The 20,000-nt window shown below is 40.3% G+C and overlaps 2 protein-coding genes across 2 annotated transcripts in view; one reads left to right on the top strand and one right to left on the bottom strand.

The window, feature by feature from the left end:
* Nucleotides 1–5,502: 5,502 nt before the first annotated feature.
* guca1a (guanylate cyclase activator 1A) lies at nt 5,503–14,120 on the top strand. The gene is made up of 5 exons (XM_060889933.1): nt 5,503–5,932; nt 7,788–7,937; nt 10,341–10,434; nt 11,999–12,122; nt 13,195–14,120. The coding sequence occupies exons 1-5, from the start codon at nt 5,735–5,737 to the stop codon at nt 13,274–13,276; spliced, it is 648 nt and encodes a 215-aa protein (XP_060745916.1). The 5' UTR covers nt 5,503–5,734; the 3' UTR covers nt 13,277–14,120.
* Nucleotides 14,121–16,275: 2,155 nt separating this feature from the next.
* orc5 (origin recognition complex, subunit 5) overlaps nt 16,276–20,000 on the bottom strand; it is a 9,331-nt gene continuing 5,606 nt past the window's right edge. The window contains exons 10-15 of the mRNA XM_060889932.1: nt 19,508–19,560; nt 19,297–19,409; nt 18,894–18,941; nt 18,290–18,400; nt 16,954–17,066; nt 16,276–16,664 (exon numbers count right to left, since the gene is read on the bottom strand). Of these exons, the coding sequence (XP_060745915.1) occupies nt 16,619–16,664; nt 16,954–17,066; nt 18,290–18,400; nt 18,894–18,941; nt 19,297–19,409; nt 19,508–19,560 (484 nt within the window). The 3' untranslated portion in view covers nt 16,276–16,618. The remainder of the gene's footprint in view (nt 16,665–16,953; nt 17,067–18,289; nt 18,401–18,893; nt 18,942–19,296; nt 19,410–19,507; nt 19,561–20,000) is intronic.

The following is a 20,000-nucleotide window of genomic DNA, read 5'->3' as shown; positions in this document are numbered from 1 at the left end:
GAAACAAACTGGAAACAAGTGGAAACTAAATGGACAAAAGAGTACCAGAAAAGTGTGTCAAGTTCCTGAAACAAATATTTTTCACGTCTCGTTTCAGAAGCTTTTCATTACTGAGTTACTGCTTATTTTTAAGGAACATGTCATTTCACTGACGCTGCAACCACAAAGGAACCACAGGGTTTTTTTTTCAGAAGAAACCCGTCAGTAAACACACAACATTGGTTCTGCAATCCAGAGTCTGTCTGTCTTTTTCTGTGAAAAGATATTTGGACCATCAGTGAATTAGATTGGTGACTGCATCAATCCTGCGTGTGTCTCATCATGAACCACGGCAGAATGAGAGGACTGGACTGCACAGCGAATGTGATCATCCAGCACTGTAAGCAGCTTGGACACAGCCTGCTCCTGCTCGCCCACTACATCGCGGTGTTCGTGAGCTTCGCGTCTCGCGCCGTCGGCTGGTTCGTGGAGGCGATCAGATGGACCACGATCTCTGTTCAGTGTGTAGCGTCTGTGTTCTACACCGTACACAGGAACCTGAGCAGGCTGAGTCGGAGGTGCACCAGGACAGTGATGGAGTCAGACTCGGAATAATGACAGCTGTGAAATTTACACAAAGACATTTCACATGGATTTAATCTGAATTCTGTGTTCTGCATAAAGCCGGAATTTTAAACCAACAAACTTTTATTTTAGCTGTTTTTGGACTCCTTTACTTGTATGTGCTCGACTGTTATCATCATTTCCAACATGAAGCCTGAGATACATAACAGCGTTCAGTGACCCAGTAACACGTTGTAGTCTTCAGTGGAGGAGGAAAAGCCTGGAGGGTGAAGTTTGGGTCCTATATTTTAGAAAATGACGTATTATTATCCTGATTGTATTTTAATCTAATACAAGACGACAAACTTTTTCTCTTTTTTTTTTAGAGTGTAAACAATGTGAGTGTCAAGAACTGTTGTACAGAATGACAACAGAATATTGGAACAACAGCAACTGTCACATTAAACACTTAAATATCTGTATTTAAGGACATAAGGATCATTGACGTGACTCTGTATGACGATGTATTAATGAAATCCTGTAGATCGTAGGATTACTTGTGGATCGTCTCGAATCATATTAAAAGTTCATTTTACTCACAGGATAAAGTGCAGAGTGAGGAGAAGTAGAGCTTAAAGTGTTATAAGGCATTATAATACATTATAAAGACGTACACCATGAATCATTATTGCATTTTGAATGAATCCTAATAGATTTTTTTAAACCAGCATGAGGACAATCTGAACTTTATAACCACTGACACACGTCTAATGACGGATTGCTGACTTTAATTTTGTTCTTTTATTTATTCACATAATTCCGTGTTAATTACAGAAGGGAAGCGGTGACTGTAGCAGCGAGTGTTAAAGTGTTGGAGGAAAAAAATCCTTTAGAGGAACTCTGAGAGAACGAAGACTGAACAGAGGACTGTGGACTTTACTGTAGAGTTCAGTGACCGTAGTTGTGTGTCTGCATGCTGTGATTATATTTATATGATTAAAAAATAGAAATGATTCATTATTACACTTACCTTAAAATTAAATGATCATTATTTACACTTACTATTATTCATTTTATTTAAACCTGTACAAGTAAAGATGAGAAAATATATTTACATCTCTGTCTGTTATAAACACCAGACTTCACTGTATATTTCACTGATTTTATTGATCTGTTGTTTCTTCTTATTTGGGTTGGATTTCTTCTTTGGTTTTTATTTCCGCTTCAGTTTTTTCTTCTTTTTTGTAGTAAGAAACAAAGATGAGGAAAAGGGGCGTGGCCTGAGAGATACATTAGTTTATTGTGTTATGTTTAAAAAACATGTGTTACCTCTGCCACCCTGGCCACGCCCCCATTCCCCGCCTCTTAATCCAAATAAGGACTAAACTACAGAGCAAATGTAATTTAACATAGACAAGAAATAAACTTGAATTAATCTCAAAATAAGGCTGTGAATTGTGTCAGTTCTTTATTATTATTATTATTATTATTATTATTATTATTATTATTATTAATATTATTAATATTATTTTTATTATTATTATTATTATTATTATTATTATTATTATTATTATTATTATTAATATTCTTATCCAAAAATTTATCAAGAGTAACTCGTCCTAGGGCTTTCGAGCCACATGCACCAAATTCGGATATGTCGTAGACCCTGGTCTGAAGTTTGTTGCTATTACTTTTCTAAGCGATCGGAATTCCGGCATTCCCGGTACGGAAGCTCAAAGTGACCTTTTTTCGTATCCACTTCCATTATAAATTTTGGAGGTTTATAACTCGGCAAGTTTTCGAGCGATTTACACCAAACTCGGACAGGTTCTTTAGGACGTTACTCCGGACAAAGTTCCGGACTTCGGCGTTCCGACGGAACTTTCGGTTTTCCCGTAGTCGACGATGGAACGTCCCATAGACTTGAATGGGGAATTCCTAAAATTCCTCTAAGCTTTCACACACGCAGCGTGCGCAGAGCTCAGGCACGGCTTCTCTCCTGTGTTCTATGTAGTATAATAATAAGTAGAATCCCATAATGACTGCAGTGTTGGCATGAAATGTCCAAACCCTCAGTAGCCACGTTTTGCCAAAAGTATTGGCACCCCACCGGGTATACTGGTGACGTCACGTAGCCCCGCCCCCAAAATAAGCGAAATCAAAAATTTGCACAACATAGACATGTGACATATCAAAACACTCAGCACAATGAGGGGAACTGCCCCACGTGTATTTTGGTCACGTCACGTGACGTCACGTGATGTCACGTGACGTCACGTGAAAATAAAAAATTTGCACAACATGGACATGTGACATATCAAAACACTCAGCACAATGAGGGGAACTGCCTCATGGGTATTCGGATCACGTCACATGCTCATGTCCGCTTGCCTCCAAAAGTATTGGCACCCTAGCGGTCCAGTAGCTTTCACAATCTTTCTGTCCACTTGCCTCCAAAAGTAACACTGACCCTTATGTCCACTCTCCTCCAAAAAGCCTTTTGCGAATACTTGCACCGTCAAAGCCAACATCAAAGTTTGTCTCGACGAACTTTACAAATCTAGTATTATTATTATTATTATTATTATTATTATTATTATTATTATTATTATTGTGTTTTATTCAGAACATCTGATCCTTCATCGGTATGTTGTATTTATTTATTATCTATCTATTTTTTCTGTATTTTTAATTGTTAACTGTATTGTTACTTAACACAACATTTATACAGTTTAATTCTAGTGTGTTATTATTTGTAGTGACTCCAGGTCACTGCTGAGATCTAAACACTGATTGGTGCTCAGGTGTTGATTCATTCTCTCGAACAGCAGCTCTGTCAGTGGCGCATGTTTACTATAACACACTCACTCTGGTACGGTACTCTGATGCGGTCTCCATAGCAACAGCTCACTCAGAGGGACGTGTAAAGGGAATGTCTGCTGATTTACAATCATCGTTAATAATCTGTAACGTGTGGAAGGTAAAGAGGTAAAGCAGGAACTTTTAGTTTCTCTGTAGCACGACAAACTGCGATGTTTTATTTTGTCGTACTGACTTTAAGTGAGGCAATAAAAAGGCTGGCGAGGAAACCAAGCGAGAACATAAGAATATGAACTCATTTGTTTCATGAACATTAAATGTAACTAGAAACAGATAAAAAACTTTCAACAAGTTGCTGTGATGTGAAAAGAATAAAACTCTGGGACGTGCGATTAGAGGAAAATAATCAACTTTAGAGTGTAAACAGGAACTCTACCACATCGTGACACTCAGGTATTTTACTGTAACACACACACACACACACAGGTCAATAAAATGTGATCAGTACAAAGTAATACATCGTCTGACCCCACAGGACTTGATCAGGTGACTGGCGTCAAAATAAATGATCAGTATTTTGATTAGTATGGAAGGAAAGCCTTCATAGCTACAAGAAAATCTCTTGTACCCCTTTTCCACCAGAAAGAACCGGGTGCTGGTTCAGAGCTAGCGCTGGTCCTGGTTCAAAGTTGGTTCCACTGGTGAACCTTCTAAGAACCGGTTTGTCTTTCCATCAGTTAGAGAGCATCACAGAGCCGAGTCTGACGTCACTGTATACGTGTCACGTTACACAGCAACGTTAGCGCAGCAGCGACAAACACAAACACATCAACAATGGTGGATGTTACTTTACTGTTAATGCTCATGGCTTTGTGAACCTACATTAACACCCAAACGTGACGAATCCAACGTGTACGTGCAGCTCCATGTAATCTGTATAAACGGAGGTTGTAAGGGAGAAAGTACATAACGTTATTTTATCATTAACACAGAAAAAAGTTAGCCTTAGCATGTAGCTACCTACTATCATGTGTGCTGATAATGTATCATATCGCGGTAAAGTAAAAGTGTATTAAACATTAGTATACTTAAGGTACATTATCAAATGCGCTAACAGTAGCTCCGCCCACAGCCCCGCCCACAGCCCCTGACACAAGCGGTTCTTAAGTCTAGACCAGCAACGTTTTGGTGCTACTTAAGAACCACTTTTCCTGGTTCAGAGCCGGTGCTTTGGCTGTCGAAAAAGAAAGAACTGGTTCTAAATTAGGCTCCGAACCAGCACTCAAACTGCCTCGGTGGAAAAGGGGCAATAGTGCTGCTAGATCAGTGTATTTCTCCAGCCTTATCGAAGACAACAAAAATAATCCTAAATTTTTATTTAATACTGTAGCAAAATTAACTAGGAATAAAAACACTGATGAAAAGCACACACCATCTAGTTGTAGCAGTAACGACTTCATGAATTATTTCAGTGGAAAAATTGATAACATCAGGCAGAAAATTAAGACCATTAATTTTATACCAAACAATTTGATAGATAAAGCTGTACATAATATTTCTGTTTTTGATCAATATTTGGAGATAATAGGTCATAGAGTGTTTGGTGAACTGGGATGTCTGGATGTTGTCTCCTTACCACCATCACAAGTCGCTCAGGTTTACAGACCGTGGAGTGATGGGACGCTTTACATCCCAGGACGTCCTCATGTCTGTGTCACCTTCTGGCTCTAGACTTTTAGTTATGATGTCATAGCTAGTCTTGATGGAGTCTCTGTCTGCACTTTACACATAATGTACATTGTCCATCACCTGATTACAGCCATACCTAAAAATTTTCACCTCTCTCTCTCTCTCTCTCTCTCTCTCTCTCTCTCTATCCTCTCGGTTGCACTATTATAAACTGTTGTAGAAATGACATTATTCACATTTACAATTAATTTTAAACTTTAAATATATGCATTTTTATTCTTATTATATATATATATATATATATATATATATATATATATATAATATATATATATATATATATCTGTTTCTATACTCCTGTAAAGCTGCTTTGAGACATTGTGAATTGTTAAAAGCGCGATACAAATAAATTGCATTGAAAGTATCAGTGTTGACCCTGAACACACACACCCACGTGAGCTGGAGAAAATCCAACTCTGTCTTAGCCTCATAACTATATTCTGCTCTGGATTAGACACGTTCCGTGTCACCGTGTTGATCCGAGACACTTACAAAAGCCGTGTGGATCTCCTTCGTCCTCTCCAATCGCCCAAGTCGTGAGTCTGTGAGACGCGAAGATCTCAGTGGGATCTCGCCTGCACAGAGGACCGATTGGGCTTCTGAGAAAGAGACACTTTCAGTCATGGGGAACTCCACAGGCTGCACCGTGGATGATCTACAGGCCGTTGAGATGCATCTCTGGTACAAAAAGTTTATGACTGAGTGTCCTTCAGGTCAGTTAACGCTCCATGAGTTCAAGCAGTTCTTTGGGCTGCGAGGTCTCGATCCAGAGGCAAACGCTTACATCGAACAGATGTTTCGGACCTTCGATATGAACAAGGTGAGTGAGAGACACATGTCTACAAGAAACGGAAATGAGAATGCAAATGTCTAAACAAAACAGGATATGTACAGTTAATACAGCTGTACGTATTAATAACTAACTGTTTTATCTGGCATTAGGAACAGGAACTTTGTGGGAAAAAATAAGTCCAGGGAACTTAGAACTCTATAATACTGTTGTTTCTTAGGAAAGTTCAATAAGGGAACTTAGGACCATGAGGATAAAGACCAGGGCATCTAGAAACATATTACCTTGTCAAAATGGAGCACATACACAACAGTACTGAAGTAAATACACCTTATTCGTCTGCTCACCAAGTAGTTACCGCACGAGACTTCCTTAATACATTAATGAGAGATAGTGACGTAACCATGAAACGGCGTACGTTGAGACCAAAGTAAACCGAGGACTCTCTGTGATGTGTATCATGAATCCTAGATACATACAGTAGTGTCTCTGTTACAATGGTGATCCTGGGACTGTATGGCTGTGGGAATATGGAGACCCTGGATTCATAATATCAGAATCTAAATACAACCTTGTTAATGTAAAACCCAATTTGCATTATACCCTGGGAATATAAAGCCAGGGAAATATAGGAAAATACTAGGCCTGGGAATAGAGAAGATACCCTGGGCAAATAGGACCCTGGGACTTTACAGGCCTAAGCAATACAGGAACACTACGGAATAGGAGCTTGCGTCAGTGTAAAAACCTTGGGAGTTTAGGAACACTCAGTGAATACAACTAAGTATAAATACCCTCAGAATATCAGAAGCTTTGGTTAATAGAACTACGGGAACTTATGAGTCTATGTGAGCTATATGAGTCATGGGAAAGTAGGAACTTTGGGAATATATGATCTGTATACTTTGGAACTCTGGGGAAAATAAACCAAGGCCAAAATATAGGACTGTTGGAACATGGGAAACAGAATCCTGCAAAAATAGAGCCTGTGATATAAGAACCCTGGGAACATACAGTAGGAACATTAGGAAAATAGGACAGTATTAATATAAACCAGAGTGAATTAATCCCTTGGAAAATGGTACTATGAGAAAGTAGGAAAGCTAGGGATAGGGAAACCTGGCAATGTAGTGACCTGGTGATATACAGGAATATACTGTAGGTACACTGGGAAAATAGCTTTAAACCTCGGTAAGAGAGGAACCTTGGGAACCTGGGGCCAGGGAAGTGGGGCCTTGGGCATATAGGGCCCTAGAATATAGGAACCTTAAAGTATTGTGTTCAGCCAATGAAAAGCAGCTGCTTTGAGAACTAATAATAATAATTAGTGTTGGATGGAAGCTCTCTTTTCGCTTTATTTGAGGATGATGATGATGATGCTACACCATGTTCCTGTCAGATTTGATTACACTGCCATAGTAACACAGATTATAAGATTACCTTCAGGATAAAGACACAAACCCGATGAGACATTTATAAATAGGTCATATGTCTGACAAACATGACTGCAGATATCTCTCAGGTTCATCACAAATCATCACATCGGCCCTGCTCGCTCGTTTTACGAATGTGTGTGTGTGTGTGTGTGTGTGTGTGTGTGTGTGTTAGAGAGAGGAGTAAGCTAGGTTTAGCCAGTGTCACAGGACATAGCACCTGAAACTCTAGGAGAAGCTGAAGCTGATGTTCTTAGAACATTTTGCACATTTTACTTGCATGATATCTGTTTGAGCGAGAAGCAGCGTTCAATCCGGTGCCGCTGTCTGCCACTTTGACCTAACCCCAATATGTCGTGTTGAAATTTTTGTTTTGTACAAATACACCAAAATACAAATTAACGTAGACCATCAACATGATGGACAGAAAACTGACTTGGTTTCTTTTGCAGGATGGTTACATAGACTTCATGGAGTACGTGGCAGCACTAAGTCTTGTCATGAGAGGGAAAATGGAGCACAAATTGCGCTGGTACTTCAGACTCTATGATGTTGACGGCAACGGCTGCATAGACCGACACGAGCTGCTCAATATCATAAAGGTAAAGGTATAGTGGCCCAGGAACCAGTATGGATGTAGGACACATGGGGAAATAGGAACCCTAGGAATACAGAAACACTGTAAAAACACGAACACTAGGACTATAGTGCACTAGGAAAACAGGAACACTAGGACTATAGTGCACTGGGAAAACAGGAACACTAGGACTATCGTGCACTGGGAAAACAGGAACACTAAGACTATAGTGAATTGGGAAAACAGGAACACTAGGACTATAGTGCACTGGGAAAACAGGAACACTAAGACTATAGTGAATTGGGAAAACAGGAACACTAGGACTTTAGTACACTGGGAAAACAGGAAGTCTACAAATATAGTGCACTTCTAATCTAGGAACTCTAGGACTATAGTGCACTATGGAAATAGGACACCCACTGATACAGGAACTTAGAAATACTATTTGGAACCTATATGATAATAGGAGTTATGGCACACAAGACTCTTGGGAATGTAGGAACTCAGGGAAAATAACACCCTGGGAATATAAGAACGCTGGGAAAAGAATATCATTAAATATAGAAAGCATAACATTATAGAAGGAATATAGGAAGCCTGTGCCATTAGTATAATAGAAAAAGAAAGACTTAGAGAGAAAGTCTAGCTTTACAAACTCTTACCTTTGTAAACACATCAAAAAAAGGATATCAGGTGACATAACGACTTTAAACAGAAGTGCACAATATATCGTAGAGCACTGTATTAGGAACCCTATACCTGTTATTGCCTCACTTTGCTCTCAATTCCTTGTGGCATGGATTCCACAAGATATCTAGAAACATTCCTTTGAGATTCTGGTTCATGAACCTGATCAGCAACAATACTCATATAAGCTGTGGCTTTCAAGCCATGATTGATTGATTGATTGATTGATTGATTGATTGATTGATTGATTGATTGATTGATTGATTGAATGATTGATTGATTGATTGTGTTACATCTGTGTTCCTCAGCACAAAACCAGATCCATCAGACCAGGCTACATTTCTCTATCTTTAACTGTCCAGTCTTGGTGAGTCTGTACCCAGTGCAGTTCTGTTCTCGACAAACAGACGAAGAACCTGATGTGGTGGTATTCTGCTGTTGTGGCTCATCCACTTTATCTCTCTCTTCAATAAGCTCTCTCCATCTGCACATCTGCAGAACATTAGACACTGCTGTCTGTGTGTGAAATCCCAGCAGGAGATGAGCAGGTTCTGAAAAACTCACCCCAGCTCATCTGGCTACAGGAACCATGTCCCGTATACAGACACTGAGATCAGACCTTCCTTCTTATGGTTGATGTAAAGATGGACTGAAGCTCTTGTCCTGCATCTGTATGACTGTATGCACTTCTGCCACCAGATTGGCTGATTAGATAAGTGCTTGTATGAGCAGGTTCTCAGGTGTTCCTAATAAAGTGTTCTGTGAGTTTATCAGCAACTTCTGTCCACATTCATGAGGCATTTTATAAAGTCTGCAAGAAGAGAGCATAAACATGACAAGGTTTAGATGCCTGACAAAGTGAAACGTTTCCTACGACTTATGATTAACGATCCTGACTCACATAACGATTGATAATGTAGACTTTATAACTTGAGTGTGAATGACTAGGCATTTGTGTTTTTTCATGTTATAAACATGTTATGTACATAACCATTAAGTTATATTTATCTTGGCAGCCTATTTCTAAAAAAATACTTACATGAGATTCTTATAGCTGCTCAGTGGCTAGCTTTCAAATACAGTATTTATTCAGTGTTTATAACGGCGCTGTCACAACGACTGACAAGACAATTATAAACAGGTTATAAATAACCGTCTCACTGTTATCGACCTGTGTTGGGTCACCTGTAGCTTTAACCAGAGTGTCTCATCTAAATGTTAGCGTGTCCTCTGCTGCGCGGTTCTGACGGATTAAAATCGAATAATAATAAATTAAATGCAGAACTATAACAGAAAATCATGTTAGAAAGCAACTTTTAAAAAAATCCTGTAATATTAAATTAAAATGCATATTAATTTCTCTCCTACTCAGCAATTTATTTGTATTTAAAAACAGTTACTTTATCAGATATTTTTGTAGGAAGGCTCACAGTACGAAAACTCAGATGATGAGCTTATGGATTACGGTGAGAGACGGGATTAGGGTTACGTTTTAGCGAAAGGTTATGGTCATGATTTTTCAAATAAGACTCTTAAAGGCTCAGAGACTATACCAAGCATTACACAGAACATTTAGATTGTCCACGATTAAAAACATTAAATGTAAATCAAAATGAAAAAAAAAGGCAACACACAAACAGATCCAGTTGGAAATAAGAGTGGTTTTAAAGATATTCTTTATATACAACATTACTGTGTGTGTGTGTGTGTGTGTGTGTGTGTGTGTGTGTGTGTGTTTCAGGCCATTCGTGCTATTAATGGCAGCGATTCTCAGGAAGTGAGCGCTGAAGAGTTCACCAACCGAGTCTTTGAGAGGATCGACGCAAATGGAGACGGTGAGCACACAATATCTTATTACAACTACAAACCTGCATTGTTTGGGTCTTTGATTAGGAGTTTTTAACATTGAAGCTTCTAAACAGAATCCATTTTAGAGGCTATAGGATCCCATCATTATCCAACAAACCCTTAAAGAACCCTATAAAACAGTGTTTCCCTGATCAAATATGTTCCAATCAGAACCATTTACGAAGTAAAGAACCCTTAATTATTCACCAAAGCCTTAAAGAACCAGAAAGGGATACAAGTAGAACAGTGTTTAAGAGGCGAAGAGCCTTTAATGATCCAGTTAACTCAGGGGTCGGCAACCTTAAACACTCAGAGCCATTTGGACCAGTTTCCCACAGAAAAAAAAACACAGGGAGCCACAAAACCCTTTTGACATCTAAAATGAAGATAACAGCTGCATATATCGTTTTTTACCTTTATGGAAAGTACAGAAAAAACTGTAGTGTGTTACATTTATGACATCAGTGACCTGCTACCGAGTAAACGAGATTTTATTTCTGCAGGCAAACAAAAATATTATGAACAGTTTGAACTAAACTTAACAAAAAAGACTCTGGGTTGAAGGTTACTTTCTAATAAAATGTTCAATGTCTAATTGAGTCCTCGTCGTATTCATGACATAAACATTTTAACTTGCCGGCTGCAACAAACGGATGTCGGATTTCGCGAGTCGGCGGTTATGACAAACAAATTAAAGACGGTTTATTTTAATGTTACAAGAGCATCATAATCTTAGAATTTAGAATTACATTTTTTAAAAAACTAACTAACTAAAATAAAATAAATTTAAATTAAATATTTATTTTCCAAATCTACAGGGAGTCGCAGCAGAGGGATGAAAGAGCCACTTGCGGCTCCGGAGCCGCGGGTTGACGACCCCTGAGTTAACCATTTAAGAACTCATGAAGAATTAAATCGGGTTCTATGTATAAAACATCTAGGCAGCTAGGAATCCATAATTTTATAATAAAAACATGTTAAGAGTGTTGACCTATCCGAAATGGTCCCAAGTACAAGATGAAACTCTTTTAGTACAAAAACAAACGCTTAAAGAAGCTCACAATGGTATTTCCTTATGAGAAATGGCTGCATGAAGAACTTTACAGGAAGAACATTACAGGAAGAACATTACCCTTTAAGAACATTACCCTTTAAGAACATTACCCTTTAAGAACATTACCCTTTAAGAACATTACCCTTTATGAACTCTACAAAAGATTGTATGTATAAACCATGTTTTAGGAGGATAAGAACACAATGAACCCACCAAAAAACACTTAAATTACACTTTAAGTGTAACCACATCCCCAAGACTGTACCAAGATAACGAACTCCTGACAGAATCAAGATGTTATAAAGTTCTACATGGAGCTCTATCTGATCCTCTGCTTCTTAAATGGTTCTTTGTCAGACCATATGGTTCTATACAGAACCTTAAACATGCATGGAAAGAGATTCTTTAGTCTATAAAACTTTCTATAAAACATTTTGTTTCCTGTTCACACACACACGATTATTCACATTAACACCATGTTTTATTTTCCTGAACAGGTGAACTGTCACTGGAGGAGTTTGTAGAAGGGGCACGACGAGATGAAGAGTTCATGGAGGTGATGATGAAGAGTTTGGACCTCAGTCACATTGTGGCCATGATCCACAACCGCAGGAACAGCGTGTAAGAGATAGAACCTCACCAAAAACATCCAAAGAGTACAAGCTTTAAAGCATTGACATTAGCGCCAACATTGACCGGTGAAATCTTTATCAGGCAGAGAGAATGTTCTAGCTGTGCTGCACTCCTGTACTGTTTTTAACACCATCTCCTCATGATGTCTCCTTACATCTTCTATAAGCTGATTTCCCTCTAAATCCTTTCCAAAACAATCTGCTTCTTCTAGCATTACCTGTTGTTAGCTATTTATGCTACATATAAACATGGTCAGTGATTTTACAAAAAGAAAATAAACAGCACGCTCTCATGTCATATCAAGTCACAGATGCTAGCAGTCAATGCTAGGTCTAAATACAGTCATTGTTAACCATACGGTCTTTTAATATCAACATATCTGAGGTAATTACTGACCCTCCTGATCATTCTTTCTCCTTTTTACTGTCAGTGTATTTCTCCATTGCCCATATAAACATATTAACACTGCTAGCAGGATACATTATTGTTAGAAATACTGAACATTTTCCTGCTAATCTCTCAACAGATCTTTTTATTCCTGATAGTTTGGTCTTGCTTTAATTTATCAGAACCAACTGAGGGAAAAGTTAAGGTTCCTGATCATTCTGTCTGCTTTCCACCGTCTTCACGCTGTGTGTAAAATGACTATTAACTACTATAAACTCTTACAGTGTGACCTGCATGCTAATGCGGCATAACCACAGAACCGTGAACGTATTCATCTGTTCATTCTTCTCTTTAAAAACAGTCCTGGACCGCAGCATGGACTCACCGAGTGTGTACAAAGCACCTCGATCTTATATTTTGTATGTATATATGTATATATGACGATATCATTATTACTTTCACGAAGTAGAAATTTATATTTGAGAATAAACACAAGACAAAACTCAAATTCAATCCCGTTTACTTTTGTAAAGATGAAATGACTAGATGCTAGAAGACATTCCTGGAGAGCTGAAGTCTATCTAACACCTGATTTAATCACTGAGACAAATGTTTGAGCCTTTTCCATAGAATTACGTTGATTTTAACTAATTTATAATACTCTCATTTACAGACCTGACAACCTTTATGGAATTGGCAAACACGGAACTTATTTACCCCCATTAAAAACAGCAGAGGAGCCAATCAACATGTGATTCTGGAATGACTGACAGTTGTGTAGGCGTTTATAACTCCCCCGTATTCATTCAAGCCCCGCCCCTTAACCGATGTGAACGTTTTAAGTTCATTGGTTGGTTTATCAACTTAGCTAACATAATACAAGTATATAACTTAACATATATAACTTAGCACAGTATTTATTAGGGTTGCACTGAAATTTTAGCGACATTCTAAGATTCCCTTTTATTTCATTATTCCACTATTATTAGCAAGTCTGGATCTGAGCTGAAATTAATTTCTTGAAGTTGCAAGAAATAATGTAAACACTAACACGCCTCTACACATGATGGATCTTTGACCACAGAAGAAGAGAACAGATAGAATTAAGGTCTTTTTAGATTCTAAACACTGGCGCTGAATTGCCTTCTCAACATCATGAACATTAATGTAGCTAGTTAACGTTTAGTTAGGTCGCTACATTTGGCTAATCATTCTCTGAGTTACTCCAGACGATATATACAGACGCTGTCGGTTATTCTTGTAAAACTTCTCAGACAATCTCAACACGACACTCAATGATGAAGTTATTTTTTTTATTTAGATTTATTTGTAAAGCTACTACAGGTCTCTAGTGCGTGTATCTAACGTTAGAGCAGGAACATCATAACCGTGTTGGAGTCCTGATGACTGATTTTCTTCACATCGCCTGTGTACACTATTTATTAAAGAATAAAATAAGCTTTATTGAATAGAATTGTAACAGACACAATGTTGGTTCAGTAAACTGAAGCTAGCTTTAATGCATTCTGTGCCTTGTGTAACAGAAATACAGAACTCATGTTGACCTGCTCATGCTTTTTATTTCTTCAATAAAACAAAACCAACTGGCAAATTTTGTACTGTGAGGTTTATACAAGGTGTATAGGGGCTAAGGTGGGTCCAAAGTATTGGTACCCCACCTCTTATGGCTAGACCTGCCGCTGAGCCGATCTCAGTAAAAATCATCACACGTAGAAGTGACAAGGAAACTGTGTAGATGTTCACGGCTAATAATAGGACGTGAGGCAAGATGAGTCAGTTCCTAAACTCTTTTAGCCTTTTCTTCTGTTTCTATGACAACGAAGTTTTGCAGAGATGCAGGAATGAATGTTACACTGTTCACACAAGCAACATTGTCTCTGAAGTAAAAAACAAAACAGAGTGAAGTCATTTCACCAAGGCTTCCTCTTATGGTTTTCTGCTTCACTGCATCACCTCTGTTCACTTTCCTTTTAAACTTTTGTCTAGTCCTCGTGTACACCATCTAGTCCTCGTGTACACTGTTAGGTCCGCGTGTACACTGTCTAGTCCTCGTGTACACCGTCTAGTCCTCGTGTGCACCGTCTAGTCCACGTGTACACTGTCTAGTCCTCGTGTACACCGTCTAGTCCTCGTGTACACCGTCTAGTCCTCGTGTACACCATTTAGTCCTCGTGTACACTGTCTGGTCCTCCTATACAATGTCTAGTCCTCGTGTACACTGTCTAGTCCTCGTGTACACCGTTTAGTCCTCGTGTACACCATCTAGTCCTCGTGTACACTGCAGAGTAATGAAAATATTTAAAGATCTTGAATGAAACCCACAATGTAATATAACGAGTTAGCAACATAATGTAATTTATATAAGCACTAGGCTTAAAGCTCTATGTATCGTTTATTTCTGTCAGTAAAGTGACGAAAGAGCAGAAACCTTGAGGGTTGATGGAGGGCACATGCTGTGTTCCCAGGACAACAGATCACCTCATTAAAGGCCTTTTTTTTTGAAAAGCTAATGACTCAACAATAAACAATGCATATACATTTTTGCATAGACAATATTTGTATTATTAGACACATTTAATTCATTTTCCTGTAGGATTTTCCGACTTGGGTTCCACATGCAGCTTCATGATGCATTGTATTTGCCTTTGCTGAAAATGACTTCAAATCCTATTTTATAGGAGTGACAGCTCCACTCTGCAGGAATATTCATCACCTACGCATGATAAATAAATAACAAGTACACAAAAAAAAAATCCTGCTGCTATGCAAACTGCTTCTGTAGGTATTTTCTGCCAACTGGTGAATATATGAGGATGTGATGTCATAAGGAGTGGAGATTTGTGCTGTAGAAGATGAGAACCAAATGAAAGATTACAGACATTATATATATATATATTTATCTGTCCTGTTCGGTGTCACCACAGCGGATCACGTGGTCTGCATATTAGATTTGGCACGTTGTACCTTCTTGACCCAACCCTTCCATTTATATCTGGGCTTGGGACCGGCGCTGAGAGTTAGCTCTGTTGTGGAAGTTCTGAGGTTAGAGAGATTTAAAGAATAAAGTATAACACTGGTAGACACGAGCAAGAGTAAAAAGGTTACACAATTTATTGTGCTCAGCTGCACAGCAGGACCCAACACTCCACATGTAGCATGAGGGATGAAGGGCCAAGATCATCAAGGTTTTATAGACAGAACTCAAGAAAACAGAAGATATGTAAAAGCAAAACATCATTAATCATTGGCTCAAAATTACCTCATGCATCTCCTGACCAAGCTAATCTGACCAGGCCAAGGTCTTCTAGAGGACCTATTGGACATTGTTTATGGACAACTCGTCCCCAGTCCCTACTGCCCTTGTCAAAATCTTAACAAAACCTACTGATGACGATGTCAGTCTCTGGTCATGACGCACACAGGGTACAAGCATAGAAGGACAAAGCCTTATGAACATCTTAAGATTAGAAATTTCCACCACAGCTCTTCAGTGGCTGGTTTAACGTTCTGCCTGGGAAAAGAACCAGCAGCAGCAATGAGAGTGCGGGATCCTGCTGCTGGACCTCCTGAGGGATGTGACGTCGATTTAATAAACATTATAAACATCACTTCTTATTCTTCTAACGTTTAATTATCACCAGTCACCAAACTGCACCCTATGGCTATCTAACTTTAGCCACTTTACATTCTTACTTGTGTTTTAAACAACAAACATAACAAGAAATCACTCAGATGTGGAAATACAATTTATTTCGTTATTTATTACACTTTATAATGCTAACAGAACCCAGGACAGTGAAACATCTAACTATAGCCACTACATAGTAGTGATCATGGGATAACAGAAACACACTGATGTGTGAAGATGGTGAAGACATGTCACTAACCCAAAGATAATAATACCTGTTTATTTTATACTCAAATATATAAACCCTGAGCTCTGGCCACAACACAACACTGTTCCTTCCACATGGACAAGTTTCCTGATTCGGCCAATCACAGCACAGCGCTTACAGTCCAAGCTCCTCCCACTTCACTGTTCCTGAGTGTGCTGTCCAATCATAAAGCTGTTACCATCACAGGAAGTCATACAGGTACCTCACAATGTCAAAGCTGACAGTTCTGAAAAGAGAAAGGACAAAAACTTACGGCATGTTTTGTGAGTGTTTGGTGAGAAGGTTTCACAGGGAGGAATATTACATAGAAATGTGCTGAGAACGTTACCACAAAGTGTAAACTCTTCTGTCCTTAACGCTACAACTCTACAAAGTGCTCACAATGGAGACTCCCTCCAAACACACTACACTAACATCTCTCAACACTTCAGCCCAACAATAATCATTTTTAACTGGATTATTTTTATGGAGTTTACACTGTACACGTCTCTGAATGAACTGAGACTCCTGCACACCTGGAGATGGCGAGGATGAAGTCGAGCGAGACGGCACACTTATACTTTGGAGAGTCGAGCTGGTCGTCGTGTCCCACCTGAGTGAGAAGCTGCAGGGTAACCAGAGAGGAAATCTACAGCGTGATACAAGACAAAAACATAACATTGGCAATCCAGACAAAATTGCGTGTGAGTGTTTGTATGAGTGCGTGTGCGTGCGTGTGTGTGCGCGTATGTGTGAGTGTGTGCGTATGTGTGAGTCTGGGCATGTGTGTGCGTGTATGTGTGAGTGTGGGGGCGTGTGTGTGCGCGTATGTGTGAGTGTGCGCGTATGTGTGAGTCTGGGCATGTGTGTGCGTGTATGTGTGAGTGTGGGCATGTGTGTGCGCGTGTGCATATGTGTGTGCGTATGTGTGAGTGTGGGCATGTGTGTGCGTATGTGTGAGTGTGTGTGCGTATGGGTGTGTATATGAGCACGTACAATTGAGTTTGTGTGTATGTGCGAGTGTGTGTGTGTGTGTGTGCACATGTGTGTGTGTATGTGAGCATGTGTGTGTATGTGAGTGTGTGTGTGTGTATGTGAGCGCACGTGTGTGCACGTATGTGGGCATGCATGTGTGTGCATGAGTGCGTGTATGTGTGTGTGTATGTGTGTGTGTATGTATGTGTGTGTGTATGCATATGTGTGAGTGCGTGTCTGTGTGTGTATGTGTGCATGCGTATGTGTGTGTGCGCCTGCGTATGTGTACGTATGCGTGCGTGTCTGTGTGTGTGTGTGTATGTGAGCATGCGTACGTGTGTGCATAGTGTTCAGGTTCACCTTTGGCCTCTAGATTGAATCTGTGACTAATCCCCTTTACTCTTTTATTCTGATGGGTGACCTGAAGGGTGACCTAAAGGGTGACCTGATGGGTGACCTGAAGGGTGACCTGAAGGGTGACCTGATGGGTGACCTGATGGGTGACCTGATGGGTGACCTGAAGGGTGACCTGATGGGTGACCTGATGGGTGACCTGATGGATGCCCTTCTCTAGGCAGCGCTGTGGTGTGGTTTCCTGATTATAATAATGTTAATGCTGGAACTCTTTGGTCTTGATGCTGTGTGTTTAGGTCACTGGTTTCCTTCAGGTCACATGACACCTTTATTACCCACAGGTCGACTCCATACAACTGTGTGACCTCATGGTTACAACCACAACTCATAAAGAGAGGGAATATTTATGTGAATATTAAGCTATTTCTCTTTTATTATATTTATCTAGACTCATTCCTGGTGCTCTGTCAGTTATCCTGTCAGACCCGGGGAAGATTAATTATGTAGCTGTGTGATGTATAAATGTTAATGAGGTGTAATAACCTGGGAGAACACACTGGCTGTTGGAGCCACTCGACTGTCCACCACACTGTAAAAGATCGCCAGCAACCTGTCCAGAGGAAACGGCTTCGGTCCTAACAAATGGTTACTAGTCTGAGGGGGTGGGGGGGGTGGGGGGGGGGGGGGGGGAAGAGGGAGAGAGAGGGGGGAGAGAGAGGGGGGGGGGGAGAGTGAGAGAGAGAGGGGGGAGGGGGGGAGAGAGGGAGAGGGGGAGAGAGAGAGAGAGAGAGGGAGGGAGAGAGAGAGGGAGAGAGAGAGGGATAGAGAGAGAGAGAGAGAGAGAGGGGGGGGGGGGGGGGGAGAGATAGAGAGGGGGGGGGGAGAGAGAGACAGAGAGAGGGGGGAGAGAGAGAGGGGGGGAGAGAGGGGGGGAGAGAGGGGGAGAGAGCGAGAGAGAGAGACAGAGAGAGGGGGGAGAGAGAGAGAGGGGGGAGAGAGGGGGGAGAGAGAGAGAGAGAGAGAGAGAGAAAGGAAGAGAGGGTGAAAGAGAGAGAGCGAGAGAGAGAGAGAGAGAGAGAGAGAGAGAGAGACCTCAGTAAATGAACAAATGAACCTTATCCTTCCATCATAAATTTAAACCACTCACTTTTTCATGTTTCTTCAAGAAATTGGTTTTCTTCATTTTCCCATGATGCTGTTCAGAAAGAAAAAAGTTCTGATGTCACCAACTAAAGAACCATAAGACACTTAAATCAGATCAGTGTCACTGACTCCTATTCAGTTTCAGCGCTGTACCCATGTTATAACATGTTATAACACCTTGTGTGCTGCTCTACACATGTAGGGGAACGTGTCAGAGTCTTTCACATCATCATTCTTACACAAACATGTCCTGTGTTCAGTTACTGCAGTAATATTTAACCCGTGTTCAGTAAGGGGACTAAAGCGGAGTGTATCGTATGTGTCTGTGGTCACACTGCATCTTAACTGGATGATGGAGAGATGAACCACAGTGACGGAGCTCACACAAGCTGCTCTGTACATCTCACCTTGAGGAAGAAGCGTCGGTCCGTCCGGGCTGGATTATAGGAGGCCAGGTACGCTGCTATCAGCAGGAATTTGGAGTAATAAGGCAATTCTACATGTGTGTGAGCTGATAAACCTACACACACACACACACACACACACACACACACAATGATGAACATCATAATTACAATGAATTTGAGGTTACATTTACTCTCCTTTTAGTGTGTTTACCTCTGAGAGCTGTGGTCTCCTGTTCATCCACCTGCTGCTGCTCCCACTGAACACTGAACAACACAGACACACACACACACAAACAAACACACACACATACACACACACATACACACACAAACACATACACACAGACACACACACACACACACATACATATACAGACACACACAAACAAACACATACACACACACACAAACACATACATACAGACACACACAAACAAACACACACACACGCACAAATACACACACGCACAAACACGCACGCACAAACACACACACGCACGCACAAACACACACACGCACGCACAAACACACACACGCACGCACGCACGCACAAACACACACACGCACGCACAAACACACACACGCACGCACAAACACACACAAACACACGCACGCACGCACAAACACACACACGCACGCACGCACAAACACACACACACACGCACGCACGCACAAACACACACACACACGCACGCACGCACAAA

Source organism: Tachysurus vachellii, chromosome 16, assembly GCF_030014155.1.
Source record: "Tachysurus vachellii isolate PV-2020 chromosome 16, HZAU_Pvac_v1, whole genome shotgun sequence".
In the NCBI taxonomy this organism is placed as follows: domain Eukaryota; kingdom Metazoa; phylum Chordata; class Actinopteri; order Siluriformes; family Bagridae; genus Tachysurus; species Tachysurus vachellii.
Note: the sequence above shows the minus strand (reverse complement) of the source record. Positions and strands in the feature narration are given on the sequence as shown.

Coding starts and splice junctions, on each gene's coding strand:
- guca1a (XM_060889933.1), top strand. CDS start 5,735: ATGGGGAACTCCACAGGCTGCACCGTGGATGATCTACAGGCCGTTGAG. Junction 7,938..10,340: donor AGCTGCTCAATATCATAAAG/GTAAAGGTATAG, acceptor TGTGTGTTTCAG/GCCATTCGTGCTATTAATGG. Junction 12,123..13,194: donor CACAACCGCAGGAACAGCGT/GTAAGAGATAGA, acceptor TCTCATTTACAG/ACCTGACAACCTTTATGGAA.